Genomic DNA, 27,832 nt, shown 5'->3' with positions numbered 1-27,832 from the left:
AGACAGAGCTACACTACATATGCCACTGCACTATGTATTATGAGATACGAGGGCGCTTCCATTGCTTATTCAGGGAGGGTTTTGGACCCCTAGATAGAGTCATGAGGTATCAGGACCAGAGATGCCTTGGCTTATATCTACTTGAGCTACACCGACATAGAGACAGTTTGTTGGGGAGACATGGAGTACGACAGTCGCAGAGACAGATCACAGATTTCTTTGGATCGAGGGAGCCAAGAGACCAACCACCAGCACAGGGTTGTACCTGCATTCATACCAGAGGCACCCTCATTGACAGGGCGATTGAGCTCGGGAGATCGAGACGACCACGACCGAGACATAGGAGCACACTACATCGACGGAGACTCCAGCAGAGGATCAGAGGCATTCTAGCACGACACCCAGATTGTCATTGAGGGCCTATTCTACATTTTCACATCTCACATTTCACACTTCATTTCAGTTTTCATTTTTACTTTCAGTACTTTTTGTACTTGTACTTCAAACATTGTATTAGATTCACCACTTTGTATCTGATGGTCTCATAGGTCATTTTGGCCTTTTGAAGACGTTAATATATCATTTCATTTCTTTCAAGTGAAGTAAAGTACCTTGTGTTTGTGCGGAGTACTAGATCTGAGTTAAACCCTTCCGCTGCACCTGACAGCGAGGAAGGAGAACGAAGAGAGTTTGGGTGGAGCTCTCAGTGAGTATTAGATAACCTTACTACTCCTTGTTATTCTACATAGCCAAAGAATGGGATAAGGTTAGTATGGTCAGTATGATGGGTGCACTGCCTATTGGCCTGAACCCTAACACTTTGTCTCTCTTCTCCTTTCTTTCATTGCATCTGATCTTCGTTTTCTAGGAGTATCAAAATGAGAAATCTGCATATTGACGACTCTTGGGGGGCATCCTTCCACTTTTGAGCATCTGCCTTTTGTCTCTGCTCCTGAGGCACTGAAATGATGCAAGGGTATATTGGGAATTCTGAATTCCATAAATTACAGGGGTATTTTGGTAATTTTCCCTTAATACTACTTGCACTTTGTTAAACTCCCTCTCTATCTTTTTGTTGCTTTTGCTTTGTCATTGCCAATTTCACATAACCTTTTCACTCATTAAAGCATTGCTACCCTTATTCTAGCTCTTCTGTTCTAAACCCATAGGTTTTCAGCACAAGACATTCTAGATACTCGAGTAGTGTATCCTTTAGGTTGGGTGTCAGCTCTGCGTGAGGAGACTTCGAGTTTGAAAGATGCTAGCATTGTTCCACTTCAACCCAAGTTTGTCCTTGACTAAAGGATGAAGCGGTACCAAGGGACTTCTTACCCAAGATACTTGTTGAATTGGATACGTCCTACTAAACCAACTGTGATTGGGAGTCAGTGAGGTCATATAATATTTGCTTCCAGAGTCTTATTACTTGGGAAATTGCAAGAAGCAAAGGAGAAATCTTTGAAAGATGTTTCACATCCACAAGCTTAAGACAGACATGGTAGGCTGCTAGGGGGCTCTACCCACTCTCTGCCCTGACTCTAGCAGCTGACATGCAAAAGTTGAAAAAAAGTTGAAAGACGAGTCGCTGTTGGCCTCACCAAAATTGATCACAAGGTATGATGCTTTGAGGGTAGGTTACAGAACATGACGGCTACTGATGGAACCAAATCGCACCGCCTGATCAGGGGTATAAGATTGCAGTATTACAATCCAACCCATAAGCAATCAATTGATTCAGATTCCCCTAGTTGGAGTAAAACTCTGTTGCTTCTGCCACTCTTGCCAACTTAACATTTTTTAAAATACCTTATTAGTTCTGAAAGTGGCTATTAGCTCCATTGTCTGAAAAATGAGTTGAGTCTTGCATGAATTTTCTTTTAAATGTGCTTCAAACTTAGGTATCTTACTTTCAAAGTTTTTTGTTAGTTGTGAAGGAAAACAATGTCGAGCGGTATGCATGTGAGGACATCGGATTGGCTATTCCTGCATGTGCCATTGCCAGTAGCAAATGGAACGTCGAGGCTGGCCAAGATTCCTGTGTGGTACGAGTTTTGGAAATTCCAGATCCTTGCTTCCCCCCCACTTTTGAAAAGGTAGTCACTGACTAATATGGCCTGAATTTGGTTTTTACTTAACCACAAAAAGATTAATAAAAACGAGCAAGACTGACCAACTTTAGTCAATGTACAAATAGTATTTACCTCTGATTTGGAGACCTGCTGTCAAAGCAACTTGCCAAAAAATTTGCCAATAAACGAAAAACGCCCACTTAATCTGGTTTCACAAGAATTTATTGACTCAGATATCCTGGCAATGAAAGCGCTTGAAGTCCGTGCAAAAGTAGAGTGAATTGCAACAAAGGGTTTTCCACCCAGAGCATATCCTTAGGTTCAAGCATGTTGGAATTGTTTATCAGCTTTTGCTTCTCCAATCTACCGGAAGCTTTTTTGAGTGCCTGCATTAATGGGTTCAGAACCTGAAAATCTTTTAAGGAGAATGGGTTTGACAGTTGATAATGGTGAAGGCAGAGCCCTCTGTCCATGATTGCCTCTGAGATACCACTATTGCTCCAGGACTGAATCACAGCTTGCAATTGTTTTCAGAGTAAAGAGATACGAATGGTTCTCTACAAAGCTAAAGGCAATGCCATTCTTAATATGTCAGAGCGGAAGTCCAAGGATTACAAGGAAGACTTACTAGGAGAGGTACTTTCTACACACACTCATGTATCCTCACAGAAAAGCCCCAAATTGCAAGGCCATACACTACCATTGTAGCCACCCCCCTACTCCCATGTCAATGCATACATTCACACGGACGCATACATATACAGACGCTGACACACATGCACTCACAGATGCATGTGTTCATCGCTTCTGTTTTGACAATTTTGTTTCATTGTTTGGTATTGATACAGTTCCATGCAAGTATAATGGTGACACTTCGAGACAGTGTTGCACGAGAATCTCTAGAGAAGATGGAGAAAGCAGACCCAGGTTTCACAAACTGTTTCAAACGCTTGGCATTAGGGCTTCGCCTTTTCAGCTTCACCGCAGTTGAGCCACTGCCGCTGCCGCCACCCATCCAGGAGCAGGTGCAGGGAGTGGATCAGCCCACCAGCTCTCCCGAGCAGCAGCAGACACAAAACCCCTCCACTGAATCTGTCTCACAAGACAATGACTCTGCTGTTGCTGCTCTTGCTCCCCAAAACAGCCCCTTGGAAGCACCTCAGTCCAGCAACCCTGCCTGATATGATGTTTTCTGCTATCAATAGTCGTTCACTATATTGACACTTTAGCAACTTATCACTACATTGTACAGTCATGCTCCTACTTTGTCCAAATTTCCATCAAAGGTCTTACTGAGTGCTCACTGTTTAGGCCTTTAGTGTAATTTCCCTCAGCTATATTTAAAGCTTGCTTTGAGGATTTCGAGCATCTTAGTAGAAACACCATCATATTTCTTTAAAAAGTTGTAAGATTCTCAGCTTGTCCCTTTTTCTATGGGCTCAAAGAAATGTTTTTGGTTGCTGTTGATCTGCCCGACTTCAAACATAGCATGAGTGAGCACATGGGACTGTCCAGGAATGACAATGTGAATCAATGGCTCATGGGTTGCATACCAACAAGCTGAGAGAGAAATGAAATGTTATATTAACATCTTCAAAAGGCCAAAATGACCTATGAGACCAAAAGGTTACATCCATGTGGGACTCTACAACAATGTCAGGGGAACATAAAAATAAAAATAAATGAGAGTACGTAGAGTGGGCAGGTATGTAAGCCTAACCTACATCCTCATCCTCATCACACAATACATCAACTCAAAACATATGAGGAGGGGTACAATCACATGAGGGCTAATGAGGTGCATAGTGGGGAAAGTAGACAATGGTGATCATCCCATGAGCGTGTATGACCTCGATGTCCTCCATGGTCAGCTTCCGGGGGGAGGGGGTCCTCGATGTCGCTCAATGTAGCCTCCGATGTAGACCTCGTCTACGGTGTGAAGATCCTCGCATCCTCGAGCGTCGTGAGCAACCAAGCTGGATGGCTTGATCAAGAAGAATTCCCCAATGAGGGTGTGACTAGGTAACCTATGGTGGGCCATCATGAGTAGTCCTGCAAAAAGTAATGATCTGGCTCTGTATGGATCCTCTATGTGTAGGTTTTCTACTCCTAAGGCTAGTCTCTCTGAGTCTGCGGATCTCCAGCAAGAAGAGGCCTAGGAACCTCTGACCATAGTAATCCATGATGTGGGAGAAGGGGCCAAAGCCCTCTCTGAATAAGCAATGAAAACACTTGCGGATCTCATAGTATGAGAGAAAATGAAATGAAATGAAATGTTATATTAACGTCTTCAAAAGGCCAGAATGACCTATGAGACCAAACTGATACAAAAGTGGTGAATCTGTTACAATGTCTGGGTACCTTAGTACTGAAGTACTAAGTGTGAAAACTGTGAAAATAAATGTGAAAAACTAAATACAAAGTATTAAATAAACTTCTTAAGAGCATTCTGGGTGTCTGGCTAGAATGCTTCTAATCCTTTGTTGTAGTCTCCTCCGGTGAAGTGTGCTTCTGCATCTCGGTCGTGGTCGTCTCGATTTCCTAAGCTCAATCGCCCTGTCAATGAGGGTGCCTTTGGTATGAATGTGGGTACTCCTTTGTGCTGGCTGCTGGCCTCTTGCTTCTCCTGTCACTCCTGCTTCTCTCGATCCGAAGAAATCTGTGATCTGCCTCTGAGGTTGTAGTGCTCTTTGTCTTCTCATTAGATTATCCCTGTGCCGATGTAGTTCTAGTAGGTACAAGCCTAAGCATCTTTGATCTTGGTATTGCATGACTCTATCTAGAGGTCCAAAGCCTTCTTTAAATAGGCAATGGAAACGCCCACGTATCTCATAGTATACGGTGCAATGGCATATGTAGTGTAATTCTGTCTCCGGCTCCATTCCGCATAACTTGCAAATTCTACTCTCAGGTGGGATTCCCCTAAATCTGCCAAATTCAATTTCTAGCTGGTGTGAGGATGTACGAATCTGACCAATAGCACATCTCAAACCATGAGACAGGTGGGTATCCATGTAGCTCGGGCGAATCACAAATCCATCTTCAAAGAGAGAGAGAGAGATTTTATCATCAGCCTCGGAGGTCCAATATGACCTATGGGACCAAAGTTACATATGATGTAGTATGTGTGAGGTTGATGAGCGACTCTCGATGCTCCAAAATTGTGGTGATGAGAGTCGCAATGGAGAGCCCACACTATGGCTGGGAGAGGAAAGTTTGTAGGTCTAAGTCATGGCTAAAAATGTGAGGGAGGCAAGTTCGGATGTGACCAAAAGCTGAGCACTCTAGTAGTGTGTGGTACTCAAACTCTCGAACTTGTAGTGAGCATAATGTGCACAATCAATTTGACTCTTCTCCATTTCCCCAACGCCCTATCTTTCATCGAAGGGAGTGGGAGCTAAGCCGAATGGCTGCAATAGTGTGTATCATTGACAAGGAGATAGGCTCAAGCATGTAAGAACGAGCACGGTTTCCTCTTTCACCGAAGAACATGGTTTTGTAGTTGGGGGCAATATGGGTGGTTATGTAGTTGGGGGCAACACCGGATTTCTCCCAAGCCGTAATACATAGGCGTTGTAGAAAAGCTTGGGAATCTATCGAGGCATCATGTAGCAAGTGTAATGCTTCCCATCTCCCAAACCACTTCTTTATGTCTTGCATCCATCCCATGCTTAAGATCTTGCTTTTATGCATCTTATGAACTTGTTTGCTTGCTTCCCATGCAATTGTAGGAAGTCGATATGTGGGGTTTTGATACATCTTTATCATGTACTCCACAACCCTTTCCATGCCCATAACCTCAATTGGAAGAGATCCCAACTCAAGAAGTAGGAGCATAAGTGGTGTTTGTATCTTAACTTGGAGAAAGTTTGTAAGAAAACGCTTTTGGACATTCTCAAACTCTTTCCAAGTAAACTGTGAGATGCTCCTGTCCCACATTTCAACACATAAAGAAGAACCAAAGTCACCAATGTGTCCAAAAGGTACTTCTTGAGAACCCAACAATTTATGTTTACCACATTACACATGTTCTCAAATGCATATTACGCTCTCTTTCCGGCTTACGACGCATAGCACATTCATGCCACTTGTGATTGATCGGAACCTCAAGGCCAATGTACTTAAATCTGTAAACAACTTAAGTGTCTCATTGTAGTACACAATGCATGGCTTCTCCTTATGGTTAGTTTTCACAAGCATAAGCTTTGTTTTGTATTCATTCACAATCAGCCCACTATGCAAGCAAAAGTTCTCCAGGACAACTATAAGCTTTTGTGCGTCTTCTAAAGTGTGTGCTAGAAGCATTACATTATCCACATACAACAAAAACATGATTATCGCATTACAAATAGTGACCTCCTAATGCCTTCTTCTTGCATAAAGTCAAGTACCATTCGTTCCAATCGATGGATGCATAGACCAAAGAGAGTTGGTCACAACGGACATCTTTGTTTAACCCCAATAGTGCTTGCAATTTTTTTTGAAATTTCTCTTCCCATGCACAATTGACACATCACCTTCTCATAGATTCGAGAAACCGCAAGCATAAACTCACTTGGCACTTGGAGTTCTTTCATCCTTCTCCATAAATTGTTATGTGGAATGATATCAAAGGCTTTCTTAATGTCCACAAAGCAACAATACAATCGCTTGCCTTTTAACTGACTTTCCTCCGTAAGAACAGGAAGAGTGACAAGATGATCAATGGTGATATGGTGTCAACGAAAACCTGCTTGTCCTTTTGCACGCTTGTCATTCTTCTCAGCCCAATCACTCAATTCTATCTCCATTATGCGCCCAAACAACTTTACCATAAGAGATCCAATCATTATAGTCTGGTAGTTATTTACATTCTTCAGATCCTCTCCTTTATGCAAAGGCTTCACCCAATTAGTACTTTAATCACAAGGCATACCATGTTGAAGTGCAAGATTGAACATATCACACATCCATTCATGTGTAAAATCTCCTATCCATTTAATCATTTTCGGCTTAATACCTTGAAGATCTTCCGCTCTGCGAGTGGCCAACTTTCAAGCCTACTGGACGCATCCTCAATAGTAAAAAAAGAGGGCATACACAGGAATGAACCATAAAATGGTATTTTTTCAGCATTTAGTTGCTCATATAGTTGCCTACAATGTACGTACATATCCATAAGACTCAAGTTACCAAAACTTTCAACCCACTTGTCTCTCAAGTTTCTCCAAAATCTTCCATGGTGCACTTGTCTTTTCTTAGACTTGACGCTTTACTTCCCATCTTCTTCTCTTCTTTTCAATCAATGTTTGTTGATACCATGGACATGATTTATGGCAAGCCATTCTTCAGTATAAGAACAAATAACCTTCTTAAAAGCTTCTTATTTTAATTTCCAATGGTGCGTCATATTGAAGCTTCGTCATCCATAACATTTACTCAACCATTGCAATATACATTGATGCTCGTTTAAAATTCATACAAAGTGATAACTTCTCTTTCCTTTGGCTGAGATTATCATGCTTAGTTGCTTCTCCACATGCAAGATCAATACATAAGGTTCGATGATCTGATTCCGGGGTCCATTGGTCAAGCGTAAAACTCTTTATGCGATACATGATGGCTTCGGAGAGTAGCATATAGTCAACCATAATATCCCCATTATGTTTTCTACATGTAGATCCATCGGTTCCACTCCACAAAGATACACCATTGGCAATGAGCATACCCGTGCTACTGCACATGTGTAAGTAACTTTCCATGGTAATCTAGCTCTCTCTCATCCATTGAAGTACGATTATACAAGTGAATTTCCTCTAACTCCCTTGAAACGTATGGAATATCAAATTGTTGAGTATCATGTTGCGAAGGAAGATTTTGATCAATTGTGAAAGACGACAAGCACAAACGTTATGTATGGTTGAAAATTATGTATGGCTAAAAATTATGACACCAAAAAGAGTACCCATTGTTGCTACATTCCTCATCATGGTTCCCCTTTTTATAGTTGTATGGATAAAGATCAACCATTTTTGGATTTAGAGGAGAAAATTATTTATTTTAAAGGCAAAGGTGATGTTATTGTCTTTGGAGATACGAATTGCTTACCATCATCAACCATCGCCCAAGTTGGGATCTACAATAGCAAGGGTTTACTTTGTCCTCTGTCTTATTAAGAGAATCCGTCTCAAAAAAAGCTTCCTTGTAGGTTGTTGAAATTCAAATGGGACCATATATCTTATCAGCTTGATATTGTTTCAATGCAAGTGCTTTCTTGTATTTTATTACAAACAATCTAATGAGTACAACATTGAGAAAATAAAGAGTTAACAATTATACAAATTCTCACCGGATGCAATACTTGTGACATTATTGTCACTGGGATATTATATCAAGCTTTTTTTTTTACTTTCTTTTCTATATCGGATTGTAGCCATTTGGAGATTGAGAAATTAATTTTCTTAATAAGGCAAAATTAACCCCATTGCATGTACCATCCAAAACATGCTAGTGTATGAGGTGATGATATATCCAGTATTATTTAACTTGCTCTCCATGTCAAGAAACATGTTGCAGAATTTGGCTAATGAGGACTACTAAAAAATTATCGCATGCCTAAACAATTCCTTATACATACACGTTACAATGCTTAACATGTCCGTCTCATTGGACTCATCCACCTTTACAAGCTTCACTCATACTCTAAGACGCAATGAAGCATTGGTTTGATCTGTCAAAGTTTCATACGTGTTTTTTTAAGCATTACATAGGTTAACTAACTACTGAGTGTTTACAATTGTAGCAGGAACTCACATGTCTGCAAAACTCACATCCAAGCTAATAGTCGATGGTTTCTATCTCCCAAGTATATAGCATCTTCCCACTTAAGTTGCTCGAGCAAGTGTTTGTAATTTCACACTCGAAGTCTTCATCGGATAGGTGCCATAGTGGATCCCATTGCTTTGTAATCTTGCTACTTACTACGACCAATGGATGGCCAAGAGAATTAACATAACAAATAAAAGAATCTTTTGGTTCAAAGTATACATCGGTCAAAAATGTTTCAGTGAGAGAATGCAATCTTTTGGGATCCCAAGTGACTTGCCTTGCCTTCTCCAATTTCAAGAGGTGATACAGCACCACCCAAGGTAATGGCAGTTGATGCTCTGTCTCACCCATGAGATGCTTTGAAAGTATATCTTACCTCGATGCAGAACATCAAGATTTGAAATTTTTGTTATTGTTTCTTAGCCAATGCATATCTTGAGGCACATGCAATAGCGCAATGATAAGCAAGTCAATTAGTTGAACGATGAAAAGCAATGAGAGAAGTGGCGAAACTTATTCCTACATGGAGGAGTATTAATATATGTAGAGTTGAAATTAATGTTTAACAAGGAAAAGTATGGTTTTTCTTCAAAACACAAAGTTGAAAAACAAATTCTAGGGCGCTAGGCGCTCCAAGATGCCTCAAGCCCCAAGATGCCAATTTTTCAAACTACCATCAAATTTCCAATTTGAAAACCATATATCCATGGATTTACTCCTCGGGGGGTTGACCGTTTAGTACCCCCCTATATAACGTGAATCCGTGTGGTATTAAAAAAACCCCTCTTTTAACATGTTTGAATGAATCAAATGACCCCTAATTTTAGGAAATTTTTTCAAAATTGAATATAAAAACCCCTTATTTTAATGTATCTCTGTTAAATTGCCTAAAATTTTTGTATTTTAAAACCCCTCCTTTCGAACTCACATTATACATTAACATGATTACATATAGTGCGCCCCCCCCCCCCGCAAGATTTACTCACTTGTGTGTTCTAACCTTCTTGTGAAATCATTTTATCAAATAAAAGGTTCTTGATGTTTTAGAAAATAAGAGATGCGGATAGATGCTATCATCTTACTTTGTGATATAAATTTTCTTTTCAAGAGAGAAATGAAATGATCGTCAATTGCAAAAGGAGCTTCCTCCACAATTGTTTTAATGTAGTTGCTTCCTTTCAATATAATTTATTGAAAACTTGTTACCCTTGGACTAGCTCTTTGTGTGGACTATGTTAATTAGTTTAAACACAATTTCGAAAAACAAAATTTGGTGCGCTAGGCACCCCAATATGTCTCAAGAAAGAATCAATTTGAGACGCTAGGCGCCCCAAGATCCCCCAAGAAAAAAACAATCTAGGGCGCTAGGCATCCCAAGATAAATGTGTCCTTATGTTGTCGTCAAGAGGGGGAGGAAAGTGATGCAAGTTCGCTAGGCATTTTGAAAGTGCATGCTGGGGAAATGGATATGTTCATCAGCCTTTCTCTTACCTCGATCAGTCGAGGTAGATGCCCCACTCGGATGACCCTCTAGTGAGGGCAGCGCTAAAACCACTGACAAGGGCTTGAGTGGGGCTCGCCATTTTTGAATCACCCTTTCCCAGTGAACTTGTATACCTTCTTTCAATAGTGACACTATTGCATGCACCTCATCCTCTGCCAATTACAGTAGGTAAAATGTAGCCTTTTGATATGCAATTTTCAGAGAGTAATCTGCCCAATGTTGAGCCAGTTCCTCGAAGATGCTTCTAGCAAACTCCACATGCCGCTCTTTAGCCATAGTGGCTACCTCTATTGCCTCGCGGACTTGGCGCTGAGCGTGTTCTTTTCTCTGCTTTGTGAAAATACATGTGTTTCAGTCTGATGCAACCGCCCTTCCAGTTCAATAAGTCTCTCAACTAAATATTGATTTTGAGATGTTAGCTCAACAATGTGCTACTATTGAACTAGAATAACCTACAACTGCTATTATTGCTCATGCTAATGCAGATTGACTTGATACATAAATTGCAAATAGTTAGTGACATATTGCTCTTGTAGCTAGGTATCGTGGCTGCAGTCAAGGATACTCCGCACTGCCACCAGAACTTGAAGGCAATTGTCTTGAGTAGCAATCTTTTAGATACTACAATGCGCATGATGAACACCACAAATTCCAAAGGAAAAATTTCGTTTATTTTGAACACTAGCTTCAACTCAGTACATCCTGTAGGCTATACACCCAAAGTGCCACAGAGAGCTTCAAATCCCAATCATCTTTTTCATAGCTACTAACTTTTTCAACATCTGCATGATCACCTTATTGATACTTTTGTCAATCCATTTTCTTTGTGGATAATAAGGGGTACTCTTTTTGTGAATAATCTAGAAAGTTTGTAACAACTTCCTTATTACTTTATTCAGAAAATGGGTGTCCCAATCACTAACCAATTCCACTAGCAAACCAAACGTCGGGAACACATCCTTACAAAGGCATCCCACAATTGAAATTGCATTACATTCTTTTAATGCCCAAGATTCTACCCACTTTGTACACAATGTATTTCGATTTTGACGATTTTATTGCAAGTTTCATTGGACCTATAAAGTCCAAGCTCCATTTTTGGAATGATTCAAGTGGCAATACTAGATCGAGTGGCAATCTATCCTTATTCACACTTATTGACCAATTCACTTATAGACATTACATTAAACTGCAAATTTAATCATATCCCATGAACTGTATGCCACCAAAGCCCAGCTTGGAATACGTTTTCTATTGTTATTGCCCCAAAAAATGTCCATCAGCAATGCATTCATGAGCTTCCTCGAGTATGGATCGTTGTTTCAATCTCCACATACACCACAACAGCACTTCCCAAAGATCTTTGTAAAATAGATGGTCTAATAAAATTTCAAACTTGTTTCTCTTCAATACCACCCTCTTTCTATAATCCACAATCAAATGAGCCGGCTTAATGCCTTCTTGCAAAAATAACCTCATCTCCTCATACTAGGTCCATGGGAAAGTTTCCACGTTCGGAGTAACTTTGTCATTTTGCGCATTTTCTTCTTTTTGCACTTTGTCTTTGAAGAGATGCATATTCGACAATTCATCCTCAACACCAATTGGCACTTCCCTTAAATCCAACCACGACAAATAATCTGCAACCACATGTTGTGCACCCTAATAATGCACCATTTCAAACTCAAATTCGTGAAGAAAAATCATTCACCTGGCTAGTCGGTCTACAAAATTCTGCAGCAACACAAAAAATAGAAATACCGAGTGATCCACATGAAAGTAGAACAGTTTTCCAAGTAGATAATGTCAAAACGTTTTCACTGGATATACCATTCTCAGACATTTTCCCTCAGTCACCGAATAATTCTTCTTAGTCACAAAGAGACTTCTACTAGCATAGTAGACAAGTCAAAACCATCCATTAATTTTTTTTTGCATCAGTACACTACTAACTACAGTTTCATAAGCATCAACAAAAACATGGAAATCCTTTCCTGAATCCGAAGGTAGTAGTATTGGTGCTCAAGTCAACATCATCTTCAGATGGCGATAGGTCAAGTCGCATTTCAAAGTCCTTTTGAAATCCTTCATATCCGCATGTGCTAACTCATTCAATGGCACTGCAATATGGTTCAAAAACCTTAATGTTTCTCATGCCACCATACCTAACCCAAAAATCTTAAAAGTCGCCTTCGATGAATCGGGTGGTGATGCTTGCATGATAGCCATAATTTTGATGGGGTCTATCACAATTCCTTCTTTAGAAATTATGTGTCCTAACAACATCCCACTTGCCACAACAAACACACACTTCATTGGTTAAGGATTAACCTAGTTTCCCAACACTTTTTGAAACAGAGGCAAAGATAATACAAGTGCTTCAAGGTTTCTCCAAAAATATCCACATAAAATCCACTAAATATGGACCAAATATCTACTGCATATCCCTTTGAAAAGTACTCGATGCATATCCCTTTCAAAAGTACTCAGGTCATGCCGCAATCTAAACCACATAACTGTACAAGAAAACACTCCCCATGCCATCTTTGATTGATCTGCAATTGCCATCCGCACTTGATTGATCTGCAATTGCCATCCGCACTTGATTGCAAACACTATGTCTATCCGCAAAAGAATACATATGTTGACCTACAACTTAATCCAAGGTAGAATCCCAAAATAGAAGGTAAAAAGGGTCTGGCATCGTAGCCGCGTTCAGCTTGTGATAATCAATAGATATCCGCAACTTCTTATTCTTTTTAGGGGCCACAACAATCTACGAGATCCACTCTAAATTTTTAATTAAAACTATGAATATGACCTTCAACAATCTATCCAACTCTTCTTTCACTTGTTTGGCATAATTTGGATCTAGGAAGCATTTATACGGCTATATAATGAAAATTATACGTATTATTTGGTATTATACAATGTTTTTTTTAATAATATTGTGTAAACTGTATAACCAAAAAGAAATCTTTCATTGAAGATTGTTGAATATATACGCGATTTTGATCGAAAGAGCGCACAGTACTCTTCCCTTGGAAAGTGACCAGAGACGGAAGACTAGGTAAAATATTTCTTGCAATAATGTTTTTAATTTAAGTGGATGTGAAGACAATGTTTCTTCATGGGGATCTTGAAGAGGATGTCTACATGAAACAGCCATAAGGTTTTGCGATAAAGCTTAAGAACCCAACACGGGAAGAACTGGTGTGTAGACTCAAGAAAGCTTTGTATGGATTAAAGCAAAGCCTCAATGGTACATCAAGTTTTATAAGTACATTCAGTCCCAGGGTTATGTATGGGGCTAAGAGGATCACTGCTTGCACACAAGGAGGTTGAACAATGGTTCCCTCATCATTCTGATTTTGTACGTGGATGATATGCTCATAGCCGGGAAGTCAAAAGATTAGATTTCACTTCTCAAGGATTCCTTAAGCAAGCAATTTGCTATGAAAGATTTGGGTGATGCACATCACTTTCTTGGTATGCATATCAAGAGAGATCACAAACGTGGTATACGAACTCTCACAGGAAGAGTATATTCACAAGGTCTTGCAACATTTTAATATGAAAGGGGGGAAAGCATTGAGTACCCCAATGGCAGCATATGAAAAACTTAGCAAGCATGATTGTCCCAAATTGGATGCTAAAAAGGCAGAGATGGCAAATGTGTCATATTCTTCAGCAGTTGGAAGTCTTATGTTCGCCATGGTTAGCACACGGCCAGACATTGCATATGTAGTGGGAGTGGTTAGTAGATTTATGGAAAATCTAGGAAAAAAGCATTGCGAAGCAGTAAAGCACATTTTGAGATACATCAAGGGCTCAGCTAGCAAGTGCTTACGCTTTGGGAACACTGATGTATCTATAGTTGGATACACTGATTCAAATTATGTGGGTTGTGTGGACACTAGGAGATCCACATCTAGTTACGTTTTCTTGTTTGCCAGAGCGGTAGTCTCTTAGAGATCATGTCTCCAGAATTGCACTTTGTCTTCCACCACTGAGGCAGAGTATGTTGCAGTTTCTAGTTCCAATAACGAAGCTGTATGGTTATCTCTTCTAGTGGGAGACCTTGGTATACACCAGACTCCAGTGCTACATTGTGACAGCCAGAGTGCGATTGCGTTAGCAAAGAACCCCGTGTTTCACTCCAAGTCAAAACACATAGAGGTGAGGTATCATGTGGTACTGGATATTTTGGCTAGCAAACGCATTGAGTTAGTCAAGGCTCACACGGATGAAAATCAAGCGGATGCTCTAACAAAGAGCTTAGCCTCAAAGCGGTTTGCACATTGCATAGAGGTGATGGGCGTAGGGCGAAGCTACAATCATGCTTCACATTTGTACAATTGTACATAATAGCCCCTACATTCATTAGTCACTTCGGCCACATTGGTCTTCAAGTGGGAGATTGTTAGGTTTCAAACCCTATGGGCGGTTTCGATTGCGGACGCCCGCCCACTTATATTCATTTGGTTATAATGTCAATAAGGAGTTGAGAGGTATTACTCTCAAGTGCTCCACCAAACTATTGTGTTATGTTTCCTTCTCCTTCCCTCTCTTGCACTCCGCATCCACTCCCACAAAAAATTGAAATATGTAGTCAATCATATCCAACAATAATCTCTCATTTTGTAAGCACACATCCAGAAATAAAATAAATTCATTATTGAGGTATTTGGAATAAATTTTGCATACTTTACACCTACAAGTGAATTGAATGTATCCTAAATAATATTTCGTCGCATCGCGCCATCTCGAAGTGTGAGCATAATACTCTAACTCAATACGATGGTTACTGACGATCAATTTTGGATTGTAGCTACATTATCATGATTTTTTATAAATCACATTTGTAAAAAAAATATGTATTGATCATTGTATATCTTTCTAGAAGTGTGAGCGACTACTCTAACACAACAAGGTGGTAACATTGTTCTAATTGAAGCACTTCTAGTGGTACAAGATAAACATCAAGTACGGCTAAGAAACTTTACTTAGAAATCTTACCAGAAGTGTGAGCAATTGCTCTAACACAACAAGATGATAACATTATCGTAGTTGAAGCACTTCTAACCGTACAAGATAAACATCAAGTACGGTCAAAAAGCTTCAATTAAAAACCTAGTCAAAGTTTTGCCATGTGTGAGTATATCACTCTAACACAAGGGCTAAGGGAAATTCCTAATTTCTATATTCATTTTGAAGTGTGAGATAAACTCAAACACGACAAAAATGAATGATTAAAACTTATATAAATGTATGGAATATATCATAATAACATGAAAGCTTAAACACAAGATAATACTATAACCTAGATCTGAGAAAATAAAATCATAAACATTAATTTAATTCCTGTGCAGGTCCATATTCGAGTAAAGTTTCTCATCTCTCAAGCAAAAACTCTAAGCTTGTAAATTTTGAGAGTAAAATCTTAATCTAGGTGAAACAACTGATTATCTCCAGTGCGAGTAAACACTTTTACTCTAGCACAAAGGTAAATAATCACTATTTAAGATACGTACCTATCTTCAAGTGTGAGTATATACTCCAACACAATGATAGACGGTTTCAAAACCTAATCTTCTCCTCTTTAAAAGTGTGAGAAAACTCCAACACAGAAAGAGCACAGTTCTAATTTTTAAAACTATTCAAAAATACTTAGTTGAAAAATTAACAACAAAAACAAACTCTACTACAAATTATGATAATTGAAATTTAATTATATCACTAAACAAAATTTAATAACAACTAAAATCTTTACTTTTTTATTTTTAAAATTTTTCACTTTTTTTTAGGGAGAAGAGGATTACTTTTTGCAAACAGTTTGGGTACTTGATTGTGTGAAATGCCATTGGGGGGCACCGATGGTTACATATATAAACTCTACATTTCGATCAAAGTTTTTCTTCGATCAAAGGTTTCTTTGATTGAAGTGCAAAGAAATAATATGGAGGGCCGAATTCAATAATGTGTCACCGTATAATACGATCGTTTTATTTGATCAAACATATTATACGATCATTAGACGTGTATAATACGTTTACTGTTGATGAACGTATAATGCAACGTGATACCTGGCATGCTGGATAGGGACCACATACTTCTTCAAATTGATACGATGTTGGTAGAATCTGGGATCAAAACCTTTCATATCCCATGAATTCCATCAAAAGCTTTATAAGATTTGATTGAAAAGACTCTTCCAGATCCACACAGATCTTGATATGTTTAGGCTTTTCTCTTGTCCTGAGATTCTATTCTTGAATTGCACCTTCCTTGACCCGAGAAACGTTGTTTATCTGTATTTCATATTCACATTCTAGCTGTAATGACTCATATTCATATTCACATTCTAGCTGTAATGACTCCTTCAACTCATTAGCTCTAAGTAAAATTCATCCTCTTCAACTAACTGTCCAATATCCTTATTGGTAATAGGCTTCATTTTTGTTCACCATGGCTTGGTTGAAACATCCTCTGCATAGCATTCTTAAATTGCTTCCACATCCACCATACAAATTGCCATCAAATCCTAATTTTCCTTGAGGAATTCGGCTTCTTCTTCATCCATCAAATTCTCCATCATATTCACTGGTTCAGCCATAATAGGTCATATCTCCTCACAAACATGATTGACCTGCTGATACGGAATATGAACCTTCCTCGATCCTCTCCGTATGAATAAGATATGCTTTGCCCAATTCTGTTTCACCTTAGCCTATCTTAGCCATGGTCAGTTCAACAACATTTGGTGATTTGTTTTCATTTCTTGGAGATCCAGTAATGCAAAGGACACCACAAAAGATATTCCTTCAATGTCTAAAGTAACACCCTACAATATACCTTGAGGTCGTACTCTTCTTTGGTCCGCCATTCGGGCAAAAAAATGGAACTGGTTCTAATTCATGACATCCATACTTCTTACGTGTCTCCCATGTAATAATATTGATTCCTTTAAAGGGTTAAACGATTCCTTTAACCAAGTGTTTTTGGTTTGAGACTACTCTTGAATCTGGCTCCGAAAGAACCTATGGCATCAATACCAACTCCTTCTCCGCCCGTTTCATTGCTTTCTTTAGAATGGTTATCTGATCTATGACGGTTGGTTTCAAAACCGCCTTTTGCCAAGGATGAACTTCCTTCCTTGAACAGGTGATTGCCTGTGCTTTTGGATCAAAGGATTTTTTGTCTTCGTCCATTTCTTCTTTCATTGTAGTCATTATCTCAACGGATACCATGGTCGTGTTGGGTCCTTTTGCTTTTTCAACTTTCTTCCGGTCATACTCCGCGACTTTCTTACACTCATTGTGCCAATGATCAACATCCAAATAGAATGAGCAATGCTTTTGTTTGGATGGGTAGAAATTAGGTCGGCCTGCACCTTGACCATATTTACCTCGGCCTCCAAATTGGCATCCTTAGCTCGAAGAACTTGCATAATTTTGTCGAGTCTCCTTCTACTACGATCGCTGTGGAACTTGATTGCTAAGTCTCCTTCTACTACGATTGCTGTGGAACTTGCACAGCACCGGCTGGCTAACTTGCTTGTCAATTTTGCTGAGTTTGCCAATTTTCCATGTATATCGGAATTGATTGGTGTTATGATTCTTCATTTGACAAATGTCGCACACCAAAGTTTGTTCAATGCACAATCATTAGTCGCATGACCGTCATTCCATTTGGTATAGTGTAATTTTGAGGTGTTCGCTTTGGAGATCTTCCCCTTTCCTACTATGGTCTTCTTTTTGCTTCCTTGGTCTTTGCTAATCATGCTATCAGACACATTCATCCTTTCAGTATTCGACTAAGGCTCCTCCGGCTTAACAATTTTGTTGAGTACAATAATTATAATCATAAGCTTAGGTTAGATTGCCCAATTCTCAAGCTTTTCAATGCAAAGAGCAAGGAGTGTAAGCCTTCACAACTTTTGAAAGATTTGGGAATGGAGGTGATTGAGTCTTCTTGGGAACCTCCTTTGTCACTCACCAACGTGGACCTTGGCTGCAATGACAAGATTTTAACCTTGTTAGAATGGAAAGAATTTTCTCCAAGTACACATCAAATTGGGGAGCTAGGCACCCCAAGAGCAAGCATAAATCCTCAAGCACACATCAAACTAGGATACTAGGCGCCCCAAGAGTTATCAAGGGATTTTTGGGGAATTTGAGTAAAATTTGCCAATTAGTATGAGGGGTATTTTAGTAACTTTTGAAACTTGAAGGAACAGTTAGTTATATAACCTTCAAAGTTTTTTAGACAAATCAATTCAAAGAGATAAGCATGAAAAATTTGGGGCCCTAGGAGCATGCTACTAAGGTTCTAGCCATAAAACATGGCCAAGGAGAGCATAGAAATGAGGAGCTAGAAAGCATGTTGAAATTAGGATTATGTCAAAAGTGTAAGGGTAGAGACCCAATACTACTTAATTTCCTTGGGAAGAATTGTTTGTGCATATGCAAGATACCATGTTGTTGGACTCGTGTGATATGTTTCTCTTGATGGCTTTGATACAAGACTAGGCCACATATGCCACATAGCCCATGAGAAAGATCAATGTCCTAGGGTTATGTTGGGATCTAGGGTACAGCCTAATTCTTCATTTGGTTTTGTTAGCATCAAGGGTTGAATTGAACTACACGACTAGTACTCAGGGGTCTTTGCCTTGTTTTAGCCTAAATATCTGAAGTGGCACCAAAGAGATGTGGTGCCTGAAACTTGTATGGTTGGTGTTGATATCCTACCACCTACTGGTATTTTGAAATCCTTTTAGAGCTCGAACTTATGGAGGGAGGCAAAGCGGCCTCATTCGTAGTGTGGCACAAGATGGAGTGTTTTGACTCACTCCCAATGAAGAGAGATTCTCTTTGTTAGTAGTAGGAGAGAACCAATGGGTGGATCGGTTGATCCCACGTACGATCTAGTGCTCTTATAAAGTATTTTGGTTTAAGGTTATGATGTACTCACTTTTTTCAGCATAAAGTCATGGTAGTGCACATTCATTTTAGCTAGGGCATTGAAAGGTTCTCTTGTATCCATCTATGTACTCTATCTCACCCTTCACTACTCTCTCTCTCTCTCTCTCTCTCTCTCTCTCTCTCTCTCTCTCTCTCTCCGCCCAACCCCACCAAAAAAAAGTGGAATAACATACATTCACTTGGTCATTTTCTAAGTATGCTTCCATTCAGACACATTCAAGGTTAGCACTTGTCACTAGGTACCTCTGGGTGAGGTCCGGCTCATGGCTTAATCTCCAAGCTAGGTTGGGCATGAGAATTTCCTCCCCTATGCTATTGCTTTCACACTTTGATGTAAATAAGACTTTTTATATTGATGGACTTAAATTGTACATTTCTCGCATAGACACCTGGGGAGGGACTTCTCAGCTAGTATTAGAACCCAAGGTTATAGGGATAACCTAAAGAGTGGTGCTAATTGGGTTAATTATGCATCATGCATGCATTCATGAATGCTGTTAGGAAAAGAATTATGTATTCATAAAGGATAACGGTTGACATTGGTTGGGGATGTACTGCTTGATCACGATAAGAAGCTCAAAACTCCATAGCCACCATCTTTTTCTCTCTGCTTTTGTTTTTGCTTTGCGTAGGGAAATTACGCTCTCGATTGGTACTTCTGTGTATATATAAGCATGTATGGGCTTGTTGGAAGTGTACGATGGTGATTAATGCTTCCCTAATCATGCTTAACACACTAAGGAGGTGTATGGCATGTATATACTCATGTAGACACATAAAAAGAGTGCCCTTTGTAGAGCAGTACTAGGTGCAAAAGTGGTGTGCAATGCATGCGGACCTAGGGTAGTCACTTAGTAGAAGCTCCCTATATCATGTGCGTTCAAGAGGTAATTGATAATAGCCCAATATACATACTATACTTACATTGTGGGACTATTTAAAAAAAACCCACCCCCCTCTAATATATGCATAAAAGTATACATTTTGAACTTTTAATAATCATCTTCAGTTAAGTCACGTGATATCATACACATTCTAAAAAGTGACTGCTCGGGGCATGCAGTGTAAGGGTGCAGGCCATACTGGTCGGGCATTAGGCACGCCCATCACTAACTCTAACCTTATTCTTTAATACATAAAGCAATAAGGAGTAGTGGTGTATTATCCACCCACACCGAGCGTACTCTCCTACACATGGCACTCCTGCACTCACACTCACACGCATCCGCTCCGCCTCACAAGTGGTATCAGAGCACGGTGATTCTCCCGGGTCCAACAACGGTGCATGCACGAGCACCATTTTGAGCTAAGACTCAAAGCCTTATAGCAGTGGAAAATCACATTGTATCTATGAAAGGAGCTCAACATTCTGCAGCTTTGGAAAAGGAGAGGAATTATGTAGGAAAGTGTGTCAATTTCTCCTAACGTTGGAATATTGCGATATGCAAAAGCAACACAGTGTTTCGTTCAATCTTCAACAACGCTGGCAGTTTGGAGAAAACTAGCACTACATTAGCAACGTTGGCAAGGTTTGGAGCTCTACAACAAAAGCGTTAATTTTTTAACGCTAAGGCTTCAGTAGATAGCACAAAGAGAAGAAAAGCAACTCGTTGGTTTCTTCACCAACGCTATAGTGTAGCAACACACACACACACACACACAGAGAGAAAGTCTCCTCGTCTGCAAAGCCAGACTAAGAAAGAGGGAAAGAGAGAGAGATATCCTCTTTGCATGTGTGCGTAGAGAGAGAGAGAGATAATTTCAACCGTGTGCACACACACACACACACACACACACACACACAGCAAAGACATCAACTTTGTCTCTGTGGATCCGGATATCCAACATTTGTTCTTTGACATCGACACACACAAAGATATTACCACACACACTGGGTGTGTGGTCTTCTCCGACATCGACTTTGTCTCTCCAGCTCAGGATGTTTGACATCCCTTCTCTGACATTGACACACATAGCGTATATGTGCACATGTCAGCTTTCGGCATTGACTCTACCTTTTGGCATCTCCCGGTTTTTTGGTATTGATTCTACCCGCTTTGGATGTTCGAAATCGACCCTCATCGACATTAGTTTCAGCATCATCGACTCTTCTCTGACATCTCCGACATCGGCTTTTATGGCATCAACATCACTCTCAGACACAAACAGAGTTTGGATGTATGCCTTTTGTGGTTTCTTGATGCATACACCTATGGAATTTTCTTGATTCCATGATTCCCACCATGAGCCAAACTTTTGCTCGATTAGTGGGACACAGACAGGCTTTACTTTCTTTGCTAGCGGTCTCTTGAGAGATGCGATTTCTTGAGCACACTGCTTGGAGGCATAGATTCGACATCGACATTACTCGTGGTGTTAGCATTGGAGATTTGATCGTAGATCACTTTGTGATCGAGGCGTACCGTTCTGCATCGACATTACATGTGGAGTTTTACAGGTTTATAGGTTTCCAGATACGCGCATGTACAACACCTTTTAGGCAATTTTGGCAGTCATTTTGGCAGCAGTTTCTTTGAGGACAGTTATGCTTTGTCGTATTTTGTCTTCAGTTTCTGCTCCCATTCTAGGGGAAACTCTGTCAAAATTCTCCCATCAATTTTTTCCATAAATTTTTTATCATTTTCTCTTGAGCTATGTCTGTTAGTGCTTCGGAAAGGGAAGACTACTACATAAAGAAGTTCAATGGCACAAATTTTACGATTTGAAAGCAACGCATGCTTGATGTCTTGGTCAACAAGGGCCTGAAGTGCCATTGAAAGAGCATAGAGATCATGCTTACATTGATGATCAATGGGAAGAGTTGGATGCTTGTGCTATGGCCACAACTATATTACATCTTGGCAAGACCATATTCTTCACGATTATGGACAAGACTACAGCACGAAAGCTTTGAGACTCTCTATGTGCAGCTTGGGATGGAAAAACTGCTTCTAAAAAAGTTTTATTGATGAAGAACCTTATGTGTTTGAATATTAAAGAAGGTATTAGTGTTAATGCACAATTGAATGAGTTGAATAGCACATTTTCTTAGCTAACATCAAAAGGGTTGGGTTTTGATGATGGAATGAAGGCCATTTTCTTGTTATGCTCTTTGCCTTCTTCTTAGGATACGTTCACTACTGCAATTAGTAACTCCGCACCAGGCGGTAGACTGAAGTTCAGGGATGTTACTAGTGCATTGCTCACTGAAGAGATCAAACGTCAACAATATCTCGATAGTGGTGGGCATGGATATGTATATATGGCAAGTAGCCATAATCGCCATAGGCAAAGAGGTGGACATAGTTGCAGCTGCAGTCATTCACAAGATCGTAAGGATCATCACAATCGTAGCAAGAATCGAGGCCATGATTTCAAAAATGTAGAATGCTATTATTGCGGTAAGAAAGGCCATTTAAAGAAAGATTGCCGTGTTTTACAACATGAAAAGGGCAAAGCTATTGTGAAGTCTGACGCGCCAAAGAGTAGCGTAAGGATAGAGGACATCAATGTTGTTGAATCTCCACCTCTAGAGGTTGTTCCTAACGTGCAGGAGCCGTCAGATGTGCTTGTTTTCACTTCCGATTTGAGTCCAGATGTGTTATTGGCTCTTGATGAATGCTATGCACAAAATTGGATCATCGATTCAGGTGCTAGCTTTTAGGTTATTCCCCATAGGGATGGTTCTCCACATATACTGCTATGCATGGCTCAATCAAGATTTTGGAGATTCCTATAAGCTTGATATATGCGATATGGGAGATGTCAAGTTATACATGATGAATGGAACTGAATTTATGCTTCGTGGAGTCAGACATGTTCCTAAATTGACTAAAGAGTTTGGTGTCAGATGGTCAGCTTCATGCTCTAGGCTACACTACTGTTTTTTGCAATGGTTCTTGGATGGTGCATAAGGCAAGTTTGGTTACCATAAAAGGTCACAAATCTGGTCCATTGTACTCTTTATATGTCTCTTCAGTCAAAGAGAGTTCTATGTAGCCAAGCAACCTTCTACTGAGTTGTGGCATAGCCAACTAGGCCATATGAGCCAGAAAGGAATGCAAATCCTTCAATATTTGGGCTACTTACATGTCTTAAACTATTCTGATTTCAATTTATGTGAGCATTACATCTATGGCAAGCAAACTAGGCAAAGTTGGAAAACCTTCTAGATTTGGTTCATAGCGATTTATGTGGGCCTATGCCACCAAATATCTAGGGGGAGCACTATATTTCCTGACATTCATAGATGACTCTACTTGAAAGGTGTGGGTCTACCTCTTGAAGGCGAAAGACGAAGTGTTTGCTACATTTCAAAAATTCTTAGCCGTGGTTGAGAACCAATTTGGTAGAAAGCTAAAAGCTTTTTGAATGGACGATAGTGGAGAATATGTCTCCACGGAGTTCAAGAAATTACGTAGTAAATGAGGGATTTGATGATAGTTTACTACACCGTATACACCTTCGCATGGCATTGCTGAGTGTATGAATCGCACGATTCAACAAAGAGTCACAGTTATGTTATCTATGGCAAGTTTACCTCCTGAGTTTTGGGGAGAGGCTGTTATGACAGCAGTACATATCATCAATAGATCGCCTAGTACTCCGTTGAATTTCAAGATTCCGCAGGAGATGTGAACTCGTAAGAAGCCAACTTATGATAGATTACTTTGGGTGTGAAGCATTCTCACACATTCTCAAAGAACTTCGCAAGACGCTAGATCCCAAGTCACACAAGTGTATCTTCATTGGTTATGGTCCGGATGGAGAGATGGGATATCGTCTCTGTGGCACTCGAAATCTAAAAAGGTCATTCGCAGCTCACAAGTGATATTTAATGAGTTTAAAATGCATAGATAGCCTATTAAAGAGGCCGAATATCGAAAAGTCAGATTTGAGGATGTAGCCTTCACACATTTGGGAAAACCAACTCAGTCTATTGGTGATGTTCCTACCAGTAGTAGTGCTCCAAAGAGAGTAGAATCTAATAGTTGGGCAAGGAGGAGATTTATGCGTGTATCTCGTGTCCTTGAGCGGTTTGAGCTAGGATTAGACTATGTGTTAGTCACGGATTGCGATGAGCCCACTTGTTACAAAGAAGCTATTCAGATGGAAGGTAGCGTAAAGTGGGAGCAAGCTATGCGATCTAAGTATAACTCGTTTTTAGCCAATGAAACTTGGGAATTGACAGATTTACCAGAGGGTAATTATGCATTGCCGTGCAAATGGGTGTATAAGAAGATGTACATGGTAGAAGATCTCAAGCCTAAGTATAAGGCTAGATTGGTTGTTAATTTTGACGAGATTTTTTCTCCAATAGTCAAGATGACTACAGTACGTCTTGTGCTTGGTTTACTATCCTTTGAGGACAGGTGCTTCTTGATGGGGATCTTAAAGAAGATGTCTACATGACGCAGCGAGAAGGTTTTGAGATAACACTTGAGAAGCCAACAAGGGTAGAATTGGTGTGTAGACTCAAGAGAGCTTATTATGGACTAAAGCACGGTTCAAGGCAATGGTACATCAAGTTTGATAAGTACATTCAATCCCAAAATTATGTACGGAGCCAAGAGAATCACTGCTTATACACAAGGAGGCTGAATGACGGTTCCCTCATCATTCTGATCTTCTATGTGGATGATATGCTTATAGCCGGGAAGTCCAAAGATGAGATTGCACTTCTCAAGGATGCCTTCAGCAAGCAGTTTTCCATGAAGGATTTGGGTGATACACATCATTTTCTTGGTATGCTTATCACAAGAGATCGTAAGCATGGAATACTTGAACTATCACAGGAAGAGTATATTCACAAGGTCTTGCAACGTTTTAACATACAAGGGGGAAAAGCATTGAGTACCCCAATGGCTGCATATGCATTGAGTACCCCAATGGCTGCATATGTAGAACTTAGCAAGCATGATTGCCCTAAATCAGATGCTGAAAAGCCAGAGATGGAAAAGGTGCCATATTCTTCAACAGTTTGCAGTCTCATGTTTGCCATGGTTAGCACGCGGCCAGATATTGCATTCGCAGTGGGATTGGTCAGTAGATATATGGAAAATCCAGGAAAAAAGCACTAGGAAGCAGTAAAACATATCTTGAGATACATCAAGGGTTCATCCAGCAAGTGCTTATGCTTTGGGAAATAGATGCATCCATAGTTGGATACACTGATATGGATTATGCGGGTTGTGTGGACACTAGGAGATCCACATCTGACTATGTTTTCTTGTTTGCTGGAGCGGCACTCTCTTAGAGATCATGTCTCCAAAATTGAACTTTGTCTTCCACCACTGAGGTGTTGAGTATGTTGCAGTTTCTAGTGCTAGCAAGGAAGCTTTATGGTTATCTCATCTAGTGGGAGACCTTGGCATACACTAGACTCCAGTGTTACATTGTGACATCCAAAGTGCGATTGCGTTAGCAAAGAACCTCGTATTTAATTCCAAGTCAAATCACATCAAGGTCAGGAATCATGTGATACAGGATATTTTGGCTAGCAAATGCATTGAGTTAGCCAAAGTTCACACGGATGACAACCCCGTAGATGCTCTTACAAAGACCTTAGCCACAAAGCAATTTGCACATTGCATTGAGATGATGTGCGTAGTAGGGTGAAGCCTCATGATGCTTCAAATTTATATAGGTTTGCACTAACATAGGCCACTTGGGCCACTATGGCCTTCAAGCGGGAGATTGTAAGGGTGCATGCCATACTGGCCGGGCGTCGCCCATCAATAACTCTAACCTTATTCTTTAATACATCATGCAATAAGAAGTAGTGGTGTATTATCCACTATAGCTCCACCCACATAAAGTGTACTCTCTTGCACAGTGCACTCGCACTCGCATGCATCTGCTCTGCCTCACATTCAGAGTGCAAGAGAGGAGAGTTATAGACACAGAGAGGGGTGGAATTGCTCTCCACATAATTTTTGAGAGAGCCCCTTATTCTTCTATCTAGTGAAGAATAAGGTGTGTACAAGTGATGGGTGGTTGGATACCTCTGGAGAATCTGGTTGGGGAAAGAGGCATACCGCCTTTACCAACAATCTCCCACTTAAAGGTGAATGTGTCGATAAGTGGTACTACTATAGGACCTAGTAGTATGTACATGAGGTATAGGGAGGAATCTCATCTCAACCTATGCCCACTGGCTCTCTCAAAGTTGATGCATGCCGTTGTATAGATCTATCGGTGTAAGAAAGTGTATATCTCTACTAGAATCAGCATGCATACCGTGTAGGTATCTTGTAATGACCTGCACTACTCCACAATGCATCATGCTAGTGTCAATCATCGCACAAGTGGAAATCCCAAAACTGCAAACTCTCCCACTACACCTGTTATATTGATTCTTGATACTAAGAGGTTGTACATGAGAGTCCCAAAGGCTGATGAAAAACATGTACTCTTTGCCAGCATATCCATGGTAGTCGCATCAATGCCATGTGCAATGACCTCGGTCAATCTATCAGTGGCAAATATCTTAATGCTCACTGCATCACCACCAGTCATGTATGGATGCATCAATCCTAACTCTAGGGTAGTTGTCACTCCCTCATCATCCATAGTCCTAGCATCACCATATCAACCTCTAGCATGAGCATGTCAAAGAACTCCATATCGCTTTTCTCCGTGGTAGGATGCATCTTTGTCCTAAGAGGATCAATCTGTTGTGTCTTGCTAGAGCATGGATGCTCTAACTCTACATCTACAAACATGTCATGCACAGCACAAGCTCATTTTTCAATGCATCTGAAAAGACTGCTCCCCAAGTAGTACCTGACATCCACTATCTCTCAATTGTCTCACCAAGATCAAAATCTATCTTAGCTGAGAAATGTATCGCACATGACCAAGTGTGTTTGATGCACCGCTGGGCAATGACAAACATATGTCTCCTGTGGCCTTTATGTCACATGAATCGCACACAACCAAGTCTCCCACTAGAAAAACTACTAATCCACTCAAGACATGGTGTGACATGGAAAGCAACGTTGCCATCAAATAACCACTGCTGAGAAAGTGTGTTATCCATAGACATATTTGCAAGAGATATACTCAAGGCAAGCGTGAAATCATTGTCCTTGCCATATACCACCACTAAAACTACCTCTCTAACATGTGTCAAAGCCGCATCTACATTTTGCATACATTTCCTCTGCTGCCTCGTGCATATGAAGCAACATTGTATAATGTGCCTTGTGTGACTACAATGCCCGTATCTCAAGCATCAATATATCACCAAAACAATGTTAAAGGGATAAACAAGAGCTATGGCTCTACAACATGTACGAGGCCAATGTGCATGAACCAATGCCTAAGAGAAGTGCACCAAGCCTGGACTAAAAGGAGCTCCTTGTGGGGAGAAAATGCTTTGAAAAGAGCTCACCAATACTTGTAATGCTCAAGCGTATCAATGCATAAAATCTCTTGTAGTAGTGTAACTAGTTACCATGCAA

General features: G+C 40.2%; 1 protein-coding gene across 9 annotated transcripts in view; it reads left to right on the top strand.

Moving 5' to 3' along the window:
• LOC147463659 (uncharacterized) overlaps nucleotides 1–9,172 on the top strand; it is a 122,581-nt gene extending 113,409 nt beyond the window's left edge. For 7 of the 9 annotated variants that reach the window (XM_086490046.1, XM_086490067.1, XM_086490057.1 and 4 more), the window contains 3 exons: nucleotides 1,935–2,093; nucleotides 2,604–2,705; nucleotides 2,918–3,489. In XM_086490046.1, coding sequence (XP_086346172.1) covers nucleotides 1,935–2,093; nucleotides 2,604–2,705; nucleotides 2,918–3,250 — 594 coding nt within the window. In that variant the 3' untranslated portion in view covers nucleotides 3,251–3,489. Of the gene's footprint in view, nucleotides 1–1,934; nucleotides 2,094–2,603; nucleotides 2,706–2,917; nucleotides 3,490–8,853 lie in introns of those variants that run through there. The other 2 variants (XM_086490035.1, XM_086490060.1) reach the window with 2 other exon arrangements.
• The last annotated feature ends 18,660 nt before the right edge of the window (nucleotides 9,173–27,832 follow it).

Source organism: Adiantum capillus-veneris, chromosome 2 (genome assembly GCF_014529385.1).
Source record: "Adiantum capillus-veneris isolate H3 chromosome 2, ASM1452938v2, whole genome shotgun sequence".
NCBI classification, from domain to species: domain Eukaryota; kingdom Viridiplantae; phylum Streptophyta; class Polypodiopsida; order Polypodiales; family Pteridaceae; genus Adiantum; species Adiantum capillus-veneris.
Note: the sequence above shows the minus strand (reverse complement) of the source record. Positions and strands in the feature narration are given on the sequence as shown.